Source organism: Hyperolius riggenbachi, chromosome 2 (assembly GCF_040937935.1).
Source record: "Hyperolius riggenbachi isolate aHypRig1 chromosome 2, aHypRig1.pri, whole genome shotgun sequence".
In the NCBI taxonomy this organism is placed as follows: domain Eukaryota; kingdom Metazoa; phylum Chordata; class Amphibia; order Anura; family Hyperoliidae; genus Hyperolius; species Hyperolius riggenbachi.
In genome coordinates this window covers 318,844,591-318,862,181 of record NC_090647.1, presented here as the reverse complement: position 1 = coordinate 318,862,181, position 17,591 = coordinate 318,844,591, and the positions used below count along the sequence as shown (strand labels likewise).

Genomic DNA, 17,591 nt, shown 5'->3' with positions numbered 1-17,591 from the left:
TTCTCTCTGCACTGTTATGACAGATGGCACGGCCCAGCTCAGAACAGCCTGCGGCCCAGTAATACATAGCAGCCCTGAACTGCTCTAATCTAATACGCAGCAGCCCTGAACTGCTCTAATCAAATACGCAGCAGCCCTGAACTGCTCTAATCTAATACGTAGCAGCCCTGAGCTGCTCTAATGTAATGCGTAGCATCCCTGAGCTGCTCTAATCTAATACGTAGCAGCCCTGAACTGCTCTAATCTAATACGCAGCAGCCCTGAACTGCTCTAATCAAATACGCAGCAGCCCTGAACTGCTCTAATCTAATACGTAGCAGCCCTGAGCTGCTCTAATGTAATGCGTAGCATCCCTGAGCTGCTCTAATCTAATACGTAGCAGCCCTGAACTGCTCTAATCTAATACGTAGCAGCCCTGAACTGCTCTAATCTAATACGTAGCAGCCCTGAACTGCTATAATCTAATACGTAGCAGCCCTGAACTGCCTCTAATCTAATATGTAGCAGCCCTGAACTGCTCTAATCTAATGCGTAGCAGCCCTGAACTGCACTAATCTAACATGTGGCAGCCCTGAACTGCCCTAATCTAATACGTAGCAGCTCTGAACTGCTCTAATCTAATATGTGGCAGCCCTGAGCTGCTCTAATCTAATGCGTAGCAGCCCTGAACTGCTCTAATCTAATATGTAGCAGTCCTGAACTGCTCTAATCTAATATGTAGCAGCCCTGAACTGCTCTAATCTAATATGTAGCAGCCCTGAACTGCTCTAATCTAATACGCAGCAGCCCTGAACTGCTCTAATCTAATGCGTAGCAGCCCTGAACTGCTCTAATCTAATGCGTAGCAGCCCTGAACTGCTCTAATCTAATATGTAGCAGCCCTGAACTGCTCTAATCTAATACGTAGCAGCCCTGAACTGCTCTAATCTAATGCGTAGCAGCCCTGAACTGCTCTAATCTAATACGTAGCAGCCCTGAACTGTTCTGATCTAATATGTGGCAGCCCTGAACTGCTCTAATCTAATGCGTAGCAGCCCTGAACTGCTCTAATCTAATGCGTAGCATCCCTGAGCTGCTCTAATCTAATATGTAGCAGCCCTGAACTGCTCTAATCTAATATGTAGCAGCCCTGAACTGCTCTAATCTAATACGTAACAGCCCTGAACTGCTATAATCTAATACATAGCAGCCCTAAACTGCCTCTAATCTAATATGTAGCAGCCCTGAACTGCTCTAATCTAATAAGTGGCAGCCCTGAACTGCTCTAATCTAATGCGTAGCAGCCCTGAACTGCTCTAATCTAATAAGTGGCAGCCCTGAACTGCTCTAATCTAATAAGTAGCAGCCCTGAACTGCTCTAATCTAATAAGTAGCAGCCCGGAACTGCTCTAATCTAATACGTAGCAGCCCAGAACTGCTCTAATCTAATACGTAGCAGCCCTGAGCTGCCCTAATCTAATACGTAGCAGCTCTGAACTGCTTTAATCTAATATGTGGCAGCTCTGAACTGCTCTAATCTAAAAAGTGGCAGCCCTGAACTGCTTTAATCTAATACGTAGCAGCCCTGAACTGCTCTAATCTAATACGTAGCAACCCTGAACTGCTCTAATCTAATATGTAGCAGCCCTAAACTGCTCTAATCTAATGCGTAGCAGCCCTAAACTGCTCTAATCTAATGCGTAGCAGCCCTGAACTGCTCTAATCTAATACGTAGCAGCCCTGAACTGCTCTAATCTAATACGTAGCAGCCATGAACTGCTCTAATCTAATACGCAGCAGCCCTGAACTGCTCTAATCTAATGCGTAGCAGCCCTGAACTGCTCTAATCTAATATGTAGTAGCCCTGAACTGCTCTAATCGAATACGTAACAGCCCTGAACTGCTCTAATCTAATGCGTAGCAGCCCTGAACTGCTCTAATCTAATACGTATCAGCCCTGACCTGTTCTGATCTAATATGTGGCAGCCCTGAACTGCTCTAATCTAATGCGTAGCAGCCCTGAACTGGTCTAATCTAATATGTAGCAGCCCTGAACTGCTCTAATCTAATATGTAGCAGCCCTGAACTGCTCTAATCTAATACGTAGCAGCCCTGAACTGCTCTAATCTAATACGTAGGAGCCCTGAACTTCTCTAATCTAATACATAGCAGCCCTGAACTGCTCTACTCTAATACGTAGCAGCCCTGAACCACTCTAATCTAATACGTAGCAGCCCTGAACTGCTGTAATCTAATATGTAGCAGCCCTGAACTGCTCTTATCTAATACGTAGCAGCCCTGAACTGCTCTAATCTAATACGTAGTAGCCCTGAACTGCTCTAATCTAATATGTAGCAGCCCTGAACTGCTCTAATCTAATACGTAGCAGCCCTGAACTGCTCTAATCAAATACATAGCAGCCCTGAACTGCTCTAATCTAATACGTAGCAGCCCTGAACTGCTCTAATCTAATATGTCGCAGCCCTGAACTGCTCTAATCTAATACATAGCAGCCCTGAACTGCTCTAATCTAATACGTAGCAGCCCTGAACTGATCTAATCTAATACGTAGCAGCCCTGAACTGCTCTAATCTAATATGTAGCAGACCTGAATTGCTCTAATCTAATACGTAGCAGCCCTGAACTGCTCTAATCAAATACGTAGCAGCCCTGAACTGCTCTAATCTAATATGTAGCAGCCCTGAGCTGGTCTACTCTAATACGTAGCAGCCCTGAACTGCTCTAATCCAATACGTAACAGCCCTGAACTGCTCTAATCTAATACGTATCAGCCATGAACTGCTCTAATCTAATACGTAGCAGCCCTGAATTGCTCTAATCTAATACGTAGCAGCCCTGAACTGCTCTAATCTAATACGTAGCAGCCCTGAACTGCTCTAATCTAATATGTAGCAGCCCTGACCTGCTCTAATCTAATACGTAGCAGCCCTGAACTGCTCTATTCTAATACGTAGCAGCCCTGAGCTGCTCTAATCTAATATGTAGCAGCCCTGAGCTGCTCTAATCTAATATGTAGCAGCCCTGAACTGCTCTAATCTAATATGTAGCAGCCCTGCGCTGCTCTAATCTAATACGTAGCAGCCCTGAACTGCTCTAATCTAATGCGTAGCAGCCCTGAACTGCTCTAATGTAATGCGTAGCAGCCCTGAACTGCTCTAATCTAATACGTAGCAGCCCTAAACTGCTCTAATCTAATATGTAGCAGCCATGAACTGCTCTAATCTAATACGCAGCAGCCCTGAACTGCTCTAATGTAATGCGTAGCAGCCCTGAACTGCTCTAATCTAATGCGTAGCAGCCCTGAACTGCTTTAATCTAATACGTAACAGCCCTGAACTGCTGTAATCTAATACGTAGCAGCCCTGAACTGCTCTAATCTAATACGCAGCAGCCCTGAACTGCTCTAATCTAATGCGCAGCAGCCCTGAACTGCTCTAATCTAATACGTAGCAGCCCTGAACTGCTCTAATCTAATATGTAGCAGCCCTGAACTGCTCTAATCTAATACGTAACAGCCCTGAACTGCTCTAATCTAATGCGTAGCAGCCCTGAACTGCTCTAATCTAATACGTAGCAGCCCTGAACTGTTCTGATCTAATATGTGGCAGCCCTGAACTGCTCTAGTCTAATGCGTAGCAGCCCTGAACTGGTCTAATCTAATATGTAGCAGCCCTGAACTGCTCTAATCTAATATGTAGCAGCCCTGAACTTCTCTAATCTAATACATAGCAGCCCTGAACCGCTCTACTCTAATACGTAGCAGCCCTGAACCGCTCTAATCTAATACTTAGCAGCCCTGAACTCAGGGGCGTAGCAATAGGCCCTGCAGCGCCTGCGCCCGCGGGGGGGCCCGCTCGGGGCCGTTTTTTGGGGGCTGGAGGGGTGGCAGCATGAGGGGAAAGCCTTGCCCACAGTCGGCGGGGAGAGGGGAAGTTCCCCCCTCTCCCTCACCTCGGGGCTCTCCCCTCTGCGCTCCCCTCCAGCTAGTGAATGTGTGTGGGCAGCGGGCAGCGGCGGCGGGATACATACCTTCTTCCTTGCGTTCCATCGCGGCCTTCTCGCTCTAGCGGCTGACGTCACTTCCGGATTTTCAGGTGTCTGCTGCCCACATTACGATTTTCTGGTCACTGCTGCCCACATTGCGATTTTCTGGTCACTGCTGCCCACATTACGATTTTCAGGTGTCTGCTGCCCGCATTACGATTTTCTGGTGTCTGCTGCCCACATTGCGATTTTCTGGTCACTGCTGCCCACATTACGATTTTCAGGTGTCTGCTGCCCACATTACGATTTTCTGGTGTCTGCTGCCCACATTGCGATTTTCTGGTCACTGCTGCCCACATTGCGATTTTCTGGTCACTGCTGCCCACATTGCGATTTTCAGGTGTCTGCTGCCCACATTACGATTTTCAGGTGTCTGCTGCCCACATTACGATTTTCAGGTGTCTGCTGCCCACATTACGATTTTCTGGTCACTGCTGCCCACATTGCGATTTTCTGGTCACTGCTGCACACATTACGATTTTCAGGTGTCTGCTGCCCACATTGCGATTTTCAGGTGCCTGCTGCCCACATTACGATTTTCAGGTGTCTGCTGCCCACATTACGATTTTCTGGTGACTGCTGCCCACATTACGATTTTCAGGTGCCTGCTGCCCACATTACGATTTTCAGGTGTCTGCTGCCCACATTACGATTTTCTGGTCACTGCTGCCCACATTGCGATTTTCTGGTCACTGCTGCCCACATTGCGATTTTCAGGTGTCTGCTGCCCACATTGCGATTTTCTGGTGTTTGCTGCCCACATTACGATTTTCTGGTGTCTGCTGCCCACATTACGATTTTCTGGTGACTGCTGCCCACATTACGATTTTCAGGTGCCTGCTGCCCACATTACGATTTTCTGGTGACTGCTGCCCACATTACGATTTTCTGGTGACTGTTGCCCACATTGCGATTTTCTGGTGACTGCTGCCCACATTGCGATTTTCTGGTGACTGCTGCCCACATAAGGATTTTCTGGTGACTGCTGCCCACATTAGGATTTTCTGGTGTGTGCTGCCCACATTATGATATTCTGGTGACTGACTGCTGCCCACATTAGGATTTTCTGGTGACTGCTGCCCACATTACGATATTCTGGTGACTGCTGCCCACATTAGGATTTTCTGGTGACTGATGCCCACATTGCGATTTTCTGGTGACTGCTGCCCACATGGCGATTTTCTGGTCACTGCTGCCCACATGGCGATTTTCTGGTGAACTCTGCCCACATTACGATTTTCTGTCCCACATTACGATATTCTGGTGAACGCTGCCCACATTACGATTGTCTGGTGAATGCTGTCCACGTTACAATTCTCTGGTGACTGCTGCTCACGTTACAATTTTCTGGTGAACTCTGCCCACATTATGATTTTCTGGTGAACTCTGCCCACATTATGATTTTCTGGTGAACGCTGCCCACATTACGATTGTCTGGTGAATGCTGTCCACGTTACAATTTTCTGGTGACTGGTGCCCACATTACGATTTTCTGGTGAACTCTGCCCACATTATGATTTTCTAAAGGCCCACATTACGATTTTCTGGTGAACTCTGCCCACATTACGATTTTCTGGCCCACATTACGATTGTCTGGTAAAATGCTGCCCACTTTACAATTAATTTACAGTGAAACGCTGCCCCATTACGATTATTTGGCACCTATGGGGGGGGGGGGGGCCCATCCAAATATTCGCAGGGGGGCCCAGTGATTTCTAGTTACGCCCCTGCCTGAACTGCTTTAATCTAATACGTAACAGCCCTGAACTGCTGTAATCTAATACGTAGCAGCCCTGAACTGCTCTAATCTAATACGCAGCAGCCCTGAACTGCTCTAATCTAATGCGCAGCAGCCCTGAACTGCTCTAATCTAATACGTAGCAGCCCTGAACTGCTCTAATCTAATACGTAGCAGCCCTGAACTGCTCTAATCTAATATGTAGCAGCCCTGAACTGCCTCTAATCTAATATGTAGCAGCCCTAAACTGCTCTAATCTAATACGAAGCAGCTCTGAACTGCCCTAATATAATACGTAGCAGCCCTGAACTGCTCTAATCTAATGCGAAGCAGACCTGAACTGCTCTAATCTAATGAGTAGCAGCCCTGAACTGCTCTACTCTAATACGTAGCAGCCCTGAACTGCTCTAATCTAATATGTAGCAGACCTGAACGGCTTTAATCTAATACGTAGCAGCCCTAAACTGCTCTAATCTAATATGTAGCAGCCCTGAACTCAGGCCCGGATTTCTGCAAAGGCCACAAAGGCCACGGGCTAGGGCGATAAAATCAGATAAGATCAGAAGGGCGGCAGGACTTGGAGAGAAAAGAGGTCATATGTCAAAGTAAATCATCTCCTCTGTTCCCACAGCGCAGCCATCCAGCGCCCTGCTCTGCACTAATAGATGAATTCCAGAGTTCCCCAATCCCTGTACCTCTCACTTCCTGATGTGTTATAACAATCAGGATCAATCATTACTGTTACCTGATGATCCAATTATGATCGACATACAGTACAAGTGGATGTGAGAAATACCAGGGATTTACATTACAAAGCAGATAAAACTAAGTTCAGCTGAGTTCTAATGCAGGCATTCACAAACATTTCTGCTAGTTTCTTTGCCTTTTTTTTTACAGCTGTGACACTGACTGACCCCGGCAGTTGTAAATTACACTTTCTTATCTAGCCATAATTTATTGCTTTTTTTTCTTCCTAGCCAGTGATCTCCTCTCTGCTTAAGTTAACTCTTTCCTGACTCATTTTCTGTCCGTCAGCTCCGACCATCTATGAGAACTGATGCAGCCTGGAATAAAAATGCTGTATGCTTCCCTTTCATTGCTAAACTGTCACTGTCACCTGAGCTGTTACTACCTCTATGCTAGTGTGTATGGTTTGGCACCCTTCTGCTTTCCTGTAGTGTTAGAGCATTCTACCATCTTAGCCATCAGTAAAAGCAGAGAGTTTTGAATCAGGATGATACCATTTATTGGCTTAAAAGAAAAAGAGTAATCTTTCTGCTAATAAGCCTTCTTCATACTTTGTTGCTGTATACTGCCAATATGTTATTATTATGTACATTCAGCATTCAAAAGAGATACGTAGATTTTTCAGCAAATATAAATAAATGTCATTCAGATGCTTTAAAGTGGAGCTGAACTCTTGCACAGGAAAGAAGGAAAACAGAGAAATGCACCCTGTATGTATTTAGAGAGCCTTTCGAATTCTTCCACATCTGTGTCTAATCACAAATTTGATATCTTCCCTGTGTCACCTGACTGCCACAGCATATAAGCTTATTTTAAAGCACAAGATGTTAATATATTTGCTTCCATGAAAGTAGGAATTAGACACACTGTCTATTTATTGCAGGATTTGTATCAGCTGTAACAAAAATGTTTTTTTGTAAAGGTTATGTTGTTGCATATCTTTTAGAGCAGAGAGGAAGTTCTGAGTTCAGGTCCACACTAATTACAACCAAACATCCAAAGTGGGTCTTGACAGGATGTTTGCTACTTACCTGTTCTCTGTTTTGGATGGGCTTCTCTCCATTGCTCTGCCCTGCCACTTATTTGTGGCTCCGACTGCAGCCAGTCGCACAGAGGACAAAGAAGCAGCGCATGCTCTGGCCACTCACGCTCCCTGACACCTGTTTGTGGCTCTGACTGCTGCCAGTCGCACAGAGGATAAAGAAGCAGTGCATGCTCTGGCCACTTGAGCTCCCTGTAATTTCCTGCTCCTGCCCAGATGTGCACAGCAACCGAGGCCAGTATAGTGTTATGCATTCTTGACAAGTACCGATCATACATCACCGTAATTTCTCAAGTATGCATTCCCAGAACACTATCGGCTGCTGTGCACATTCGGGCAGGAGCGCAAATTTCCATCGTGAGAGGACAGAGAGCATCCACTGATTCTTTGTTCAATGAGGGGCACAGCAGCACAACTGAAATGGGCCCATTCAAACCAGTGATCGCTAGTCAGATAGTTGGCCAGAATGTTTTTTGGTGGTGGTGGTGGTTGCGGGGGGGGCGCTTGGTGACAGCAGGCCTAGGGCACTGGTAAGTACAAATCCGGCCCTGCCTGAACTGCCTCTAATCTAATATGTAGCAGCCCTGAACTGCTCTAATCTAATACGTAGCAGCCCTGAACTTCTCTAATCTAATGCGTAGCAGCCCTGAGCTGCTCTAATCTAATACGTAGCAGCCCTGAACTGCTCTAATCTAATACGTCGCAGCCCTGAACTGCTCTAATCTAATACGTATCAGCCCTGAACTGCTCTAATCTAATACGTAGCAACCCTGAACTGCTCTAATCTAATACGTAGCAGCCCTGAGCTGCTCTAATCTAATATGTAGCAGCCCTGAACTGCTCTAATCTAATATGTAGCAGCCCTGAGCTGCTCTAATCTAATACGTAGCAGCCCTGAACTGTTTTAATCTAATACGTAGCAGCCCTGAACTGCTCTAATCAAATACATAGCAGCCCTGAACTGCTCTAATCTAATACGTAGCAGCCCTGAACTGCTCTAATCTAATATGTCGCAGCCCTGAACTGCTCTAATCTAATACATAGCAGCCCTGAACTGCTCTAATCTAATATGTAGCAGCCCTGAACTGCTCTAATCTAATACGTAGCAGCCCTGAACTGCTCTAATCTAATATGTAGCAGCCCTGAGCTGCTCTAATCTAATATGTAGCAGACCTGAATTGCTCTAATCTAATACGTAGCAGCCCTGAACTGCTCTAATCAAATACGTAGCAGCCCTGAACTGCTCTAATCTAATATGTAGCAGCCCTGAGCTGGTCTAATCTAATACGTAGCAGCCCTGAACTGCTCTAATCCAATACGTAGCAGCCCTGAACTGCTCTAATCTAATACGTAGCAGCCATGAACTGCTCTAATCCAATACGTAGCAGCCCTGAATTGCTCTAATCTAATACGTAGCAGCCCTGAACTGCTCTAATCTAATACGTAGCAGCCCTGAACTGCTCTAATCTAATATGTAGCAGCCCTGACCTGCTCTAATCTAATACGTAGCAGCCCTGAACTGCTCTAATCTAATACGTAGCAGCCCTGAGCTGCTCTAATCTAATATGTAGCAGCCCTGAACTGCTCTAATCTAATATGTAGCAGCCCTGAACTGCTCTAATCTAATACGTAGCAGCCCTGAACTGCTCTAATCTAATACGTAGCAGCCCTGAACTGCTCTAATCTAATACGTAGCAGCCAGGGGCGTCGCTAGCCCTATTCTGGGGGGGCACGTGCCCCCAATTTGTCCTGGGGTGCCACGGATCTCTTCGCGCCGCCCGGCCGCCGCTCACCCCCTCTGTCAGCGGCTCCCTCCAGCCGCCGCCGCCGCGTCACTCAGACCTCAGGATCAGGCGGCGAGCCGGCGACCAATCGTGCGGGCGCTAGGACCCAGCGCCCGCACTGATATGCGGAAGTGACATCACTTCCGCATATAGAGCGGGTGCGTCCGGCGCCCGCTCGTACTGGTCGGGTCGCCGCTGATCCTGAGGTCTGACTACACTGCCAGGTGAGGGGGGAGCGGCGGCGGCTAGAGGGGGAGCCTCCCTGTCACTCACTCACTACCTAAAGGGGCTCCCTGGCACTCACTCACTACCTAAAGGGCTTCCCTGTCACTCACTCACTACCTAAAGGGGCTCCCTGGCACTCACTCACTACCTAAAGGGGCTCCCTGGCACTCACTCACTACCTAAAGGGGCTCCCTGGCACTCACTTACTACCTAAAGGGCCTCCCTGTCACTCACTCTCTACCTAAAGGGGCTCCCTGGCACTCACTCACTACCTAAAGGGCCTCCCTGTCACTCACTCACTACCTAAAGGGGCTCCCTGTCACTCACTCACCACCTAAAGGGGCTCCCTGGAACTCACTCACTACCTAAAGGGGCTCCCTGGCACTCACTCACTGCCTAAAGGGGCTCCCTGGCACTCACTCACTGCCTGAAGGGGCTCCCTGGCACCCACTCACTACCTAAAGGGCCTCCCTGTCACTCACTTACTACCTAAAGGGGCTCCCTGTCACTCACTCACTACCTAAAGGGGCTCCCTGGCACTCACTCACTACCTAAAGGGGCTCCCTGTCACTCACTCACTACCTAAAGGGGCTCCCTGGCACTCACTACCTAAAGGGGCTCCCTGGCACTCACTCACTACCTAAAGGGGCTCCCTGTCACTCACTCACTTCCTAAAGGGGCTCCCTGGCACTCACTCACTGCCTGAAGGGGCTCCCTGGCACTCACTCACTACCTAAAGGGCCTCCCTGTCACTCACTCACTGCCTAAAGGGGCTCCCTGGCACTCACTCACTGCCTGAAGAGGCTCCCTGTCACTCACTCACTGCCTAAAGGGCCTCCCTGTCACTCACTCACTGCCTAAAGGGGCTCCCTGTCACTCACTCACTGCCTGAAGGGCCTCCCTGGCACTCACTCACTGCCTAAAGGGGCTCCCTGGCACTCACTACCTAAAGGGGCTCCCTGGCACTCACTCACTACCTAAAGGGGCTCCCTGGCACTCACTCACTGCCTAAAGGGGCTCCCTGGCACTCACTCACTGCCTGAAGGGGCTCCCTGGCACTCACTCACTACCTAAAGGGCCTCCCTGTCACTCACTCACTACCTAAAGGGGCTCCCTGTCACTCACTCACTACCTAAAGGGGCTCCCTGGCACTCACTCACTACCTAAAGGGGCTCCCTGTCACTCACTCACTACCTAAAGGGGCTCCCTGGCACTCACTCACTACCTAAAGGGGCTCCCTGGCACTTACTCACTACCTAAAGGGGCTCCCTGTCACTCACTCACTACCTAAAGGGGCTCCCTGGCACTCACTCACTGCCTGAAGGGGCTCCCTGGCACTCACTCACTACCTAAAGGGCCTCCCTGTCACTCACTCACTGCCTAAAGGGGCTCCCTGGAACTCACTCACTGCCTGAAGGGGCTCCCTGGCACTCACTCACTGCCTAAAGGGGCTCCCTGGCACTCACTCACTACCTAAAGGGGCTCCCTGGCACTCACTATCGGGGTCCCTGTCACTCACTACCTAATTGGAGGCGCCTGTCACTCACTAGCTAACCTGGGGGTCCTTGTCACTCACTACCTAACTTGGGGGGCTACCATATTAAGGGGGCATTCTGCCTATTTATGTGAAATGCTGTCTATTTATGTGCCTCATGACTGCTGAATTTGTCTTGTTGGGAGCCTTATGATTTGTTGGGGGCCTCAAGATTGCTGAATTTATCTTGTTGGGGGCCTCATGATTTGTTGGGGGCCTCATGATTTCTGAATTTGTCTTGTTGGGGGCCTCATGATTTGTTGGAGGCCTCATGATTGCTGAATTTGTCTTGTTGGGGGCCTCATGATTTGTTGGGGGCCTCATGATTGCTGAATTTGTCTTGTTGGGGGTCACATGATTGCTAACTGCGAGACTATGGGAAAAGCTGAATCCTTATCATATGAGACAATAGCATTAAACCTACTTTTTTAGCTTTTTAAAACAGAAAATAAAACTGGGAGGTTCTAAAAAATTGAATACATTTTTCAGGAGTAGGATGGATGAAATTGTTTATCTTCACAGTTTATTTTCAACTTGGATTTTCCATAATGTTCATGTATGAGTTAAAACGTTTGTACAGTATTTAGTTTAAATTGCTGTTGCCACTTTGCGATAGATAAGTGACTTTTGGGTTGCAGTTTGGGCACTCGGCCTCCAAAAGGTTCGCCACCACTGTCATAATGTAATGTCCCACCATTGCTAGGTTCATGTAAATTTGTCTCCACCCGTTACCACACCTATATTCTGGTCCATGGCCCACCCATTTTTCGGTGCGGCGCGATAAGCACGCCGCACAACCTGATCCTCATATTTTTGGCACGCTAGCTGCAGTGTGCTGAATTCTGCTGCCTACAGTATGTACAGTATACGCTGTTTTCTAGTGCCTGCACTGTGTGCTGATTTACCTCCAGTGTGTACAGTGTAAGGTGTTACTCTGTGCCTTTACTGATTGTAAACCAGCTATATTGTATGCTGATCCCTGCTACTTTCAGTATGTACAGTATTAGCTGTAAAGCCTGGTACACACATACAATTTTGATTAGCCAATTTTAGCTCTGTTCATAAAATTCATTGTCTGTTGGCCCACTTACTGCACGGGGGTGGTAAAATTGGGGGTCAGTGATTGACCAATCAAAATTGTATGTACGTATACATCTTTGATCTATGCCTATGCTGATTATAAATTATCTAAATAAAGGACAGGGGGCTCCATCCAATATATCGATGGGCAGGCCCGTTATCTGTAGCTTACACCGCTGCTAAGTTCATGTACATTTGGCCGCACCCATGGCCACGCCCACTCACCTCATGCCCACGCCCATTTTCACCTCCCCACCTGGTGCCCACAGGTGCCCCCGATCTCCAAGGACCCTAGAAACGCCCCTGGTAGCAGCCCTGAACTGCTCTAATCTAATAAGTAGCAGCCCTGAACTGCTCTAATCTAATACGTAGCAGCCCTGAACTGTATAATACCTTGAAATTGCATTAAATAAAACTATTGTCCTTGTTTTATTCGTACTCTGCTTAAAAATGTATATTACGTAATTCTAATTAATGTTGGATTATTAATTGATATTTTTTATCTTGTATTATGAGTGAATCACTGCGGCTGGATTCACAGTGGTCAGTTGCATAACACACGTGTTATAATGTTTGTGAGACTGGACATTGACTTTAATACAAAGCCTGCATGCAGCAAGTTAGAATAACGCGATCAGTTACAACACAGTACTGTTAACAGGCCCATAAAATTGTATGGACAATGAGTTCGAATGCAGACTTAAAGAGAGTCTGAAGCGAGAATAAATCTCGCTTCAGACCTCATAGATAGCAGGGGCATGTGTGCCCCTGCTAAAACGCCGCTATCCCGTGGCTTAACGGGGGTCCCTTCACCCCCAAATCCCCTCCGTACAGCGGGGGAGCGCTTTTGCATTGGGGTAGGGCCAACCGCCGCAGCCCTGCCCCACGCGCGTCTGTCAGACACGTATCTTCGCCTCTCCCCCGCTCCTCTCAGTCTTCCTTCACTCAGAGGGGCGGGGGAGAGGCGGCGATGCGCGTCTGATAGACGCGACTAGAGGCAGGGCTGCAGCCATTAGCCCTGCCTCCAGGAAGAGATTTTTCATGACCAACTTTGCGACCAAGTCTTGCGGGGGTGGGTTTGGGGGTGAAGGGACCCCCGTTTAGCTGCGGGATAGCGGCGTTTTAGCAGGGGCACACATGCCCCTGCTAACTATGAGCTCTGAAGCGAGATTTATTCTCGCTTCAGAGTCTCTTTAATCTGCAATGCAACTGAGCACCGTGAACTAGCCCCCCTTTATGTCAAGGGATAAATGCTGCATAATGCCGTTTCTCTTCTTTTTGTTTTTTGGGTTTTTTTTGTAATTGCAGTAAATACTGAACAAATTTTTATTTTTTAAAAAGAAAAAAGGCTCAAGAATAGATGCACAGCATGTTTAACTTGCTACTATAAACCTGCATTTTGCTCCTAGGTGTGCTGCTGATGAAGGCGTGGACACCGTTGTCATCCAAAATGGAGTTTCCACAGACGTGAAAATGGAAATGGTTGCTTTCCGATTTACTGGGTACCCATTGGTTTACATGTTCTGTGATGTATCACTTTGTCTTAAAAGTGACAAATGTACACAGGTGAGCAATAGTATTGGTGAGATGATAGTGCAAAGCTTGGTGCCCACGTGGTATACATTTAAAGTTGCTGCAGACAAATTCTCATTACAGCCTATGACACAGCCCAAATCAACTGCACAGTTGTGTGGCAAAATTATCCATCTCGCCCATGTGAAGATGGATCAGAGGATCAAAGCCAACAAACGATCATTCCTCAATCTATCTTCACAATTGATAAACAACAGCACGAACAATCATTTAAACTATAGTTTAAATGATTGCGATAACATTTTTACGCATGTTCAGCAAAAATTGCATAATGGCTATTGACCTTTTGTGTCATGGTGTCATGGAGTGCATTGACATTTGTAAACATGCTGTGCTTTAACACCTCATTTATTAATTAATTAATGATATATAAGTTGGTCATTTAACCAGGGGTGCCCAAATGTGTGTTTATACTGTTTAACAGTCTCTCTATACATGCAATGGACAGTTTTCTTCACATAGGCCTAGTGCACACCAGAGCGTTTCGGCTGCGGTTTGCGATCCGCTTGCGGGTGCGGATCCGCTTGGGTAATGTATTTCAATGGGCTGGTGCACACCAGAGCGGGAGGCGTTTTGCAGAAACGCATACTCCCGGGCTGCTCCAGATTTTGGATTGCGGATGCGTTTCTGCCTCAATGTTAAGTATAGGAAAAACGCAAACCGCTCTGAAAAACGGCACTTCAGAGCGGTTTGCCAGGCATTTTTTGTTACAGTAGCTGTTCAGTAACAGCTTTACTGTAACAATACATGAAATCTACTACACCAAAAACGCTTCACAAAACCGCAAAATGCTAGCTGAAACGCTACAGAAAAATAAGAAAAAGCGGATCTGCTAGCGGTTTTTGGTGGGCACCAGGCCTAAGTTGGGGTTCACCATCACTGAGAGACAATCTTAGCACAGCATGATTATCAACGGATGGAAAGATAGGTGTGAACTATGTTTAATCACAGAAAGGGCTCACCTGAAAGACAACCAACCAGAAGACAGGCGGGAAGAATAAACTCAGCCACACTTGGCTAAAGAACCTCCTATATCTGCCGTACTCCATATAAGATGGGTAAAAGATGGGTAATAATGTTAAAAGAGGTGGCACCAAAAATTGTTAATGCAATTATGAACCATTTGAAAAGGAGAAGAGAGATGGATCTCCAATATTCATACACCAAAATGGACATTAATGTATTGCTTACGATTTGTGGAGGAGCTTGTGTTGCTTATTTTTGACATGATTTGTAGGCAAGCGAAACACTTTTTCAATTGAATTAAATAAATTATATAGCCTATTATGGAGTGTGATTGCTGGAGGTAAGTGCACTTTTTTACGGATCCATCTGAAAATGGCGCCTGCAAATAATGGCGCACGGTGTTGCCGCTAATCCGTTTGTCGCTTATCGCTATTTAACGTTAAAGCCTTATCGCTATTTAGCGTTAACACACAGAACCCTCTCTGTACCCATCCCTAAACCCTAGACCCTCCCCCCCCCCAGGTGGTGCCTAACCCTAACCACTTTCCTGGTGGTGCCTAACCCTAAGACCCCCCTGGTGGTGCCTAACCCTAACCACCCCCCTAGTGGTGCCTAACCCTAAGACCTCCCTGGTGGTGCCTAACCCTAACCACCCCCCTGGTGGTGCCTAACCCTAACCACTTCCCTGGTGGTGCCTTACCCTAAGACCTCCCTGGTGGTGCCTAACCCTAAATCTCCCCATGTGGTGCCTAACCCTAACCTTGACAGTGTTACATTAAATCCATACACCGTTTTGCACTTAAATAACTTCTGCAGTTTGGCTTATGTAGGTTAGCTATTGATAAATAACGTTACTGTGCGCAATAATGTCTGCTGTTTGGCATCTGAATGGCGCTATTGATAAATAACTTTACTGTGTGCCGTTTTTCTTCTTTTTTCCTTGTGCGCCATTATTATGCAGTACTAACGATAAATAGCGATAAGCGTATCTTTTTAATGCGCGCCATTTTTATTCATAGGCGATGAGCGCCATTATTCACTGATCCGCTTTTTTACACATTTATAAATTGTTCCTGGTTATTTTAACAATTTTTGGGACCTCCTAGATATTATATTTCTTTTGGACAATAATGCCATTGCTGCAGGGTGTCAGTAAAACAGTCCATGGTGTCATGGGTTAATTTCATTGGATCAAGACATACAGGCCAGTTAATCCTTCAATCTGTAACCCATAACTCTGATATTTTTGTAAGCATTTGTGCTGTTGCTTTATGCAGTGCAAGCAGTAGAGGTAGAAATAGTAACATGCCAATGTAACAGGGGGTCCTCAAAAGTAGTACAACCATCTGCTCACCAAAATCTGGGTGCAATGAGTAAGCTAGTAATACTTTATTTTGAATCATTTTGAAAAGATCTTGAAACAATCTGCCATTTGCCTTATTAGCGCTGGTTCAAAAGGAAGGCTACGCGGTATTTCTATTTAATATCCGTCTTATGCTGCCCAGTTTAAAAATAAAGTCAAATATTCAGCTTGCAACACTATCTGAACCTGAGGTTGCTTTATGATCCCTCTACTGCATTCCTTCATTACCTGTGTTAGCATCATGGTTGGCATCACCAACATGTCTGCAAGGTGGTTTCTCCATTTGATCCATAAGATGAAGTGGCACAGACATTGCATATTATAATGATGACCCTCCTTCTCCTCCATTTTTCCTCAATTCCAATTAAAGCAAATTAAATTTTGAAAACTGTATGTGTTCTTGCTTTGCTCTATTGAGGTGAATGCTATTTTTTAAATAAAAAATAAAGGCAGGAAGTTTTGAATCAGGATGGTACCATTTATTGGCTACCTTTAAAGAGAATCTGTATTGTTAAAATCGCTCAAAAGTAAACATACCAGTGCAGTAGGGGACATCTCCTATTACCCTCTGTCACAATTTCGCCGCTCCTCGCCGCATTAAAAGTGGTTAAAAACAGTTTTTAAAAGTTTGTTTGTAAACAAACAAAATGGCCACCAAAACAGGAAGTAGGTTGATGTACAGTATGTCCACACATAGAAAATACATCCATACATAAGCAGGCTGTATACAGCATTCCTTTTGAATCTCAAGAGATCATTTGTGTGTTTCTTTCCCCCATGCACTGAAGTTTCAGGCTGCTCTTTTCTTCCTGCAAACAGCTTTGCCCTTGTTTGTAATTCCTCAGTATGTGAAAGCCCAGCCAGCTCAGAGGACGATTTATTCAGCTGATTAGAGCAGCTTCTCTCTTCTCTCTTATCTAAATAACACACAGGCAGTGTGCATAGAGGGGCCAGGAAGGGTGAGTTCATAGCAGAACCACAACACTGAAGAACTTGGCAGCCTTCCAGACACAGGCCGACAAGTCTGACAGGGGAAAGATACATTGATTTATTACAGAGACTGTCATAGTAGAAAGTGCTGCAGTAAGCTAGAACACATTAGAATAGCTTTTGGAACTTGTAGGATGATAAAAAACAGGATGCAATTTTTGTTATGGAGTCTCTTTAAAAGAATAAAAGAGTGAGTTTTTAACCCGGCAGGTCTTCTCTAAACTCTGTACATCCTTGTGTATAGCATCTGAAAAAGACCTACTGGGGCAAAGCTTACGCATTCTAATTCAAAACTTCCTTCATTCACTGATGGCCAACATGGTACTACACCACACTTCTACTAAAGTAAAAATGATCAAGTGGATGCCAATGTTGTTACTGCATATACAATGTATATATCTTTAAACTGCCATTTTCAGCCAGGACATACTGTGTTTACAGCTTAGGTACCAAAAGAACCACTTGTTTATTTCTTGTAAACATGA

At 46.2% G+C, this 17,591-nt stretch overlaps 1 protein-coding gene across 3 annotated transcripts in view; it reads left to right on the top strand.

Moving 5' to 3' along the window:
- Nucleotides 1–17,591, top strand: part of LOC137544399 (pancreatic secretory granule membrane major glycoprotein GP2-like) — a 100,978-nt gene that overhangs the window by 78,369 nt on the left and 5,018 nt on the right. For all 3 annotated transcript variants that reach the window (XM_068265467.1, XM_068265466.1, XM_068265468.1), the window contains one exon: nucleotides 13,604–13,760. In XM_068265467.1, the coding sequence (XP_068121568.1) occupies nucleotides 13,604–13,760 (157 nt within the window). The remainder of the gene's footprint in view (nucleotides 1–13,603; nucleotides 13,761–17,591) is intronic.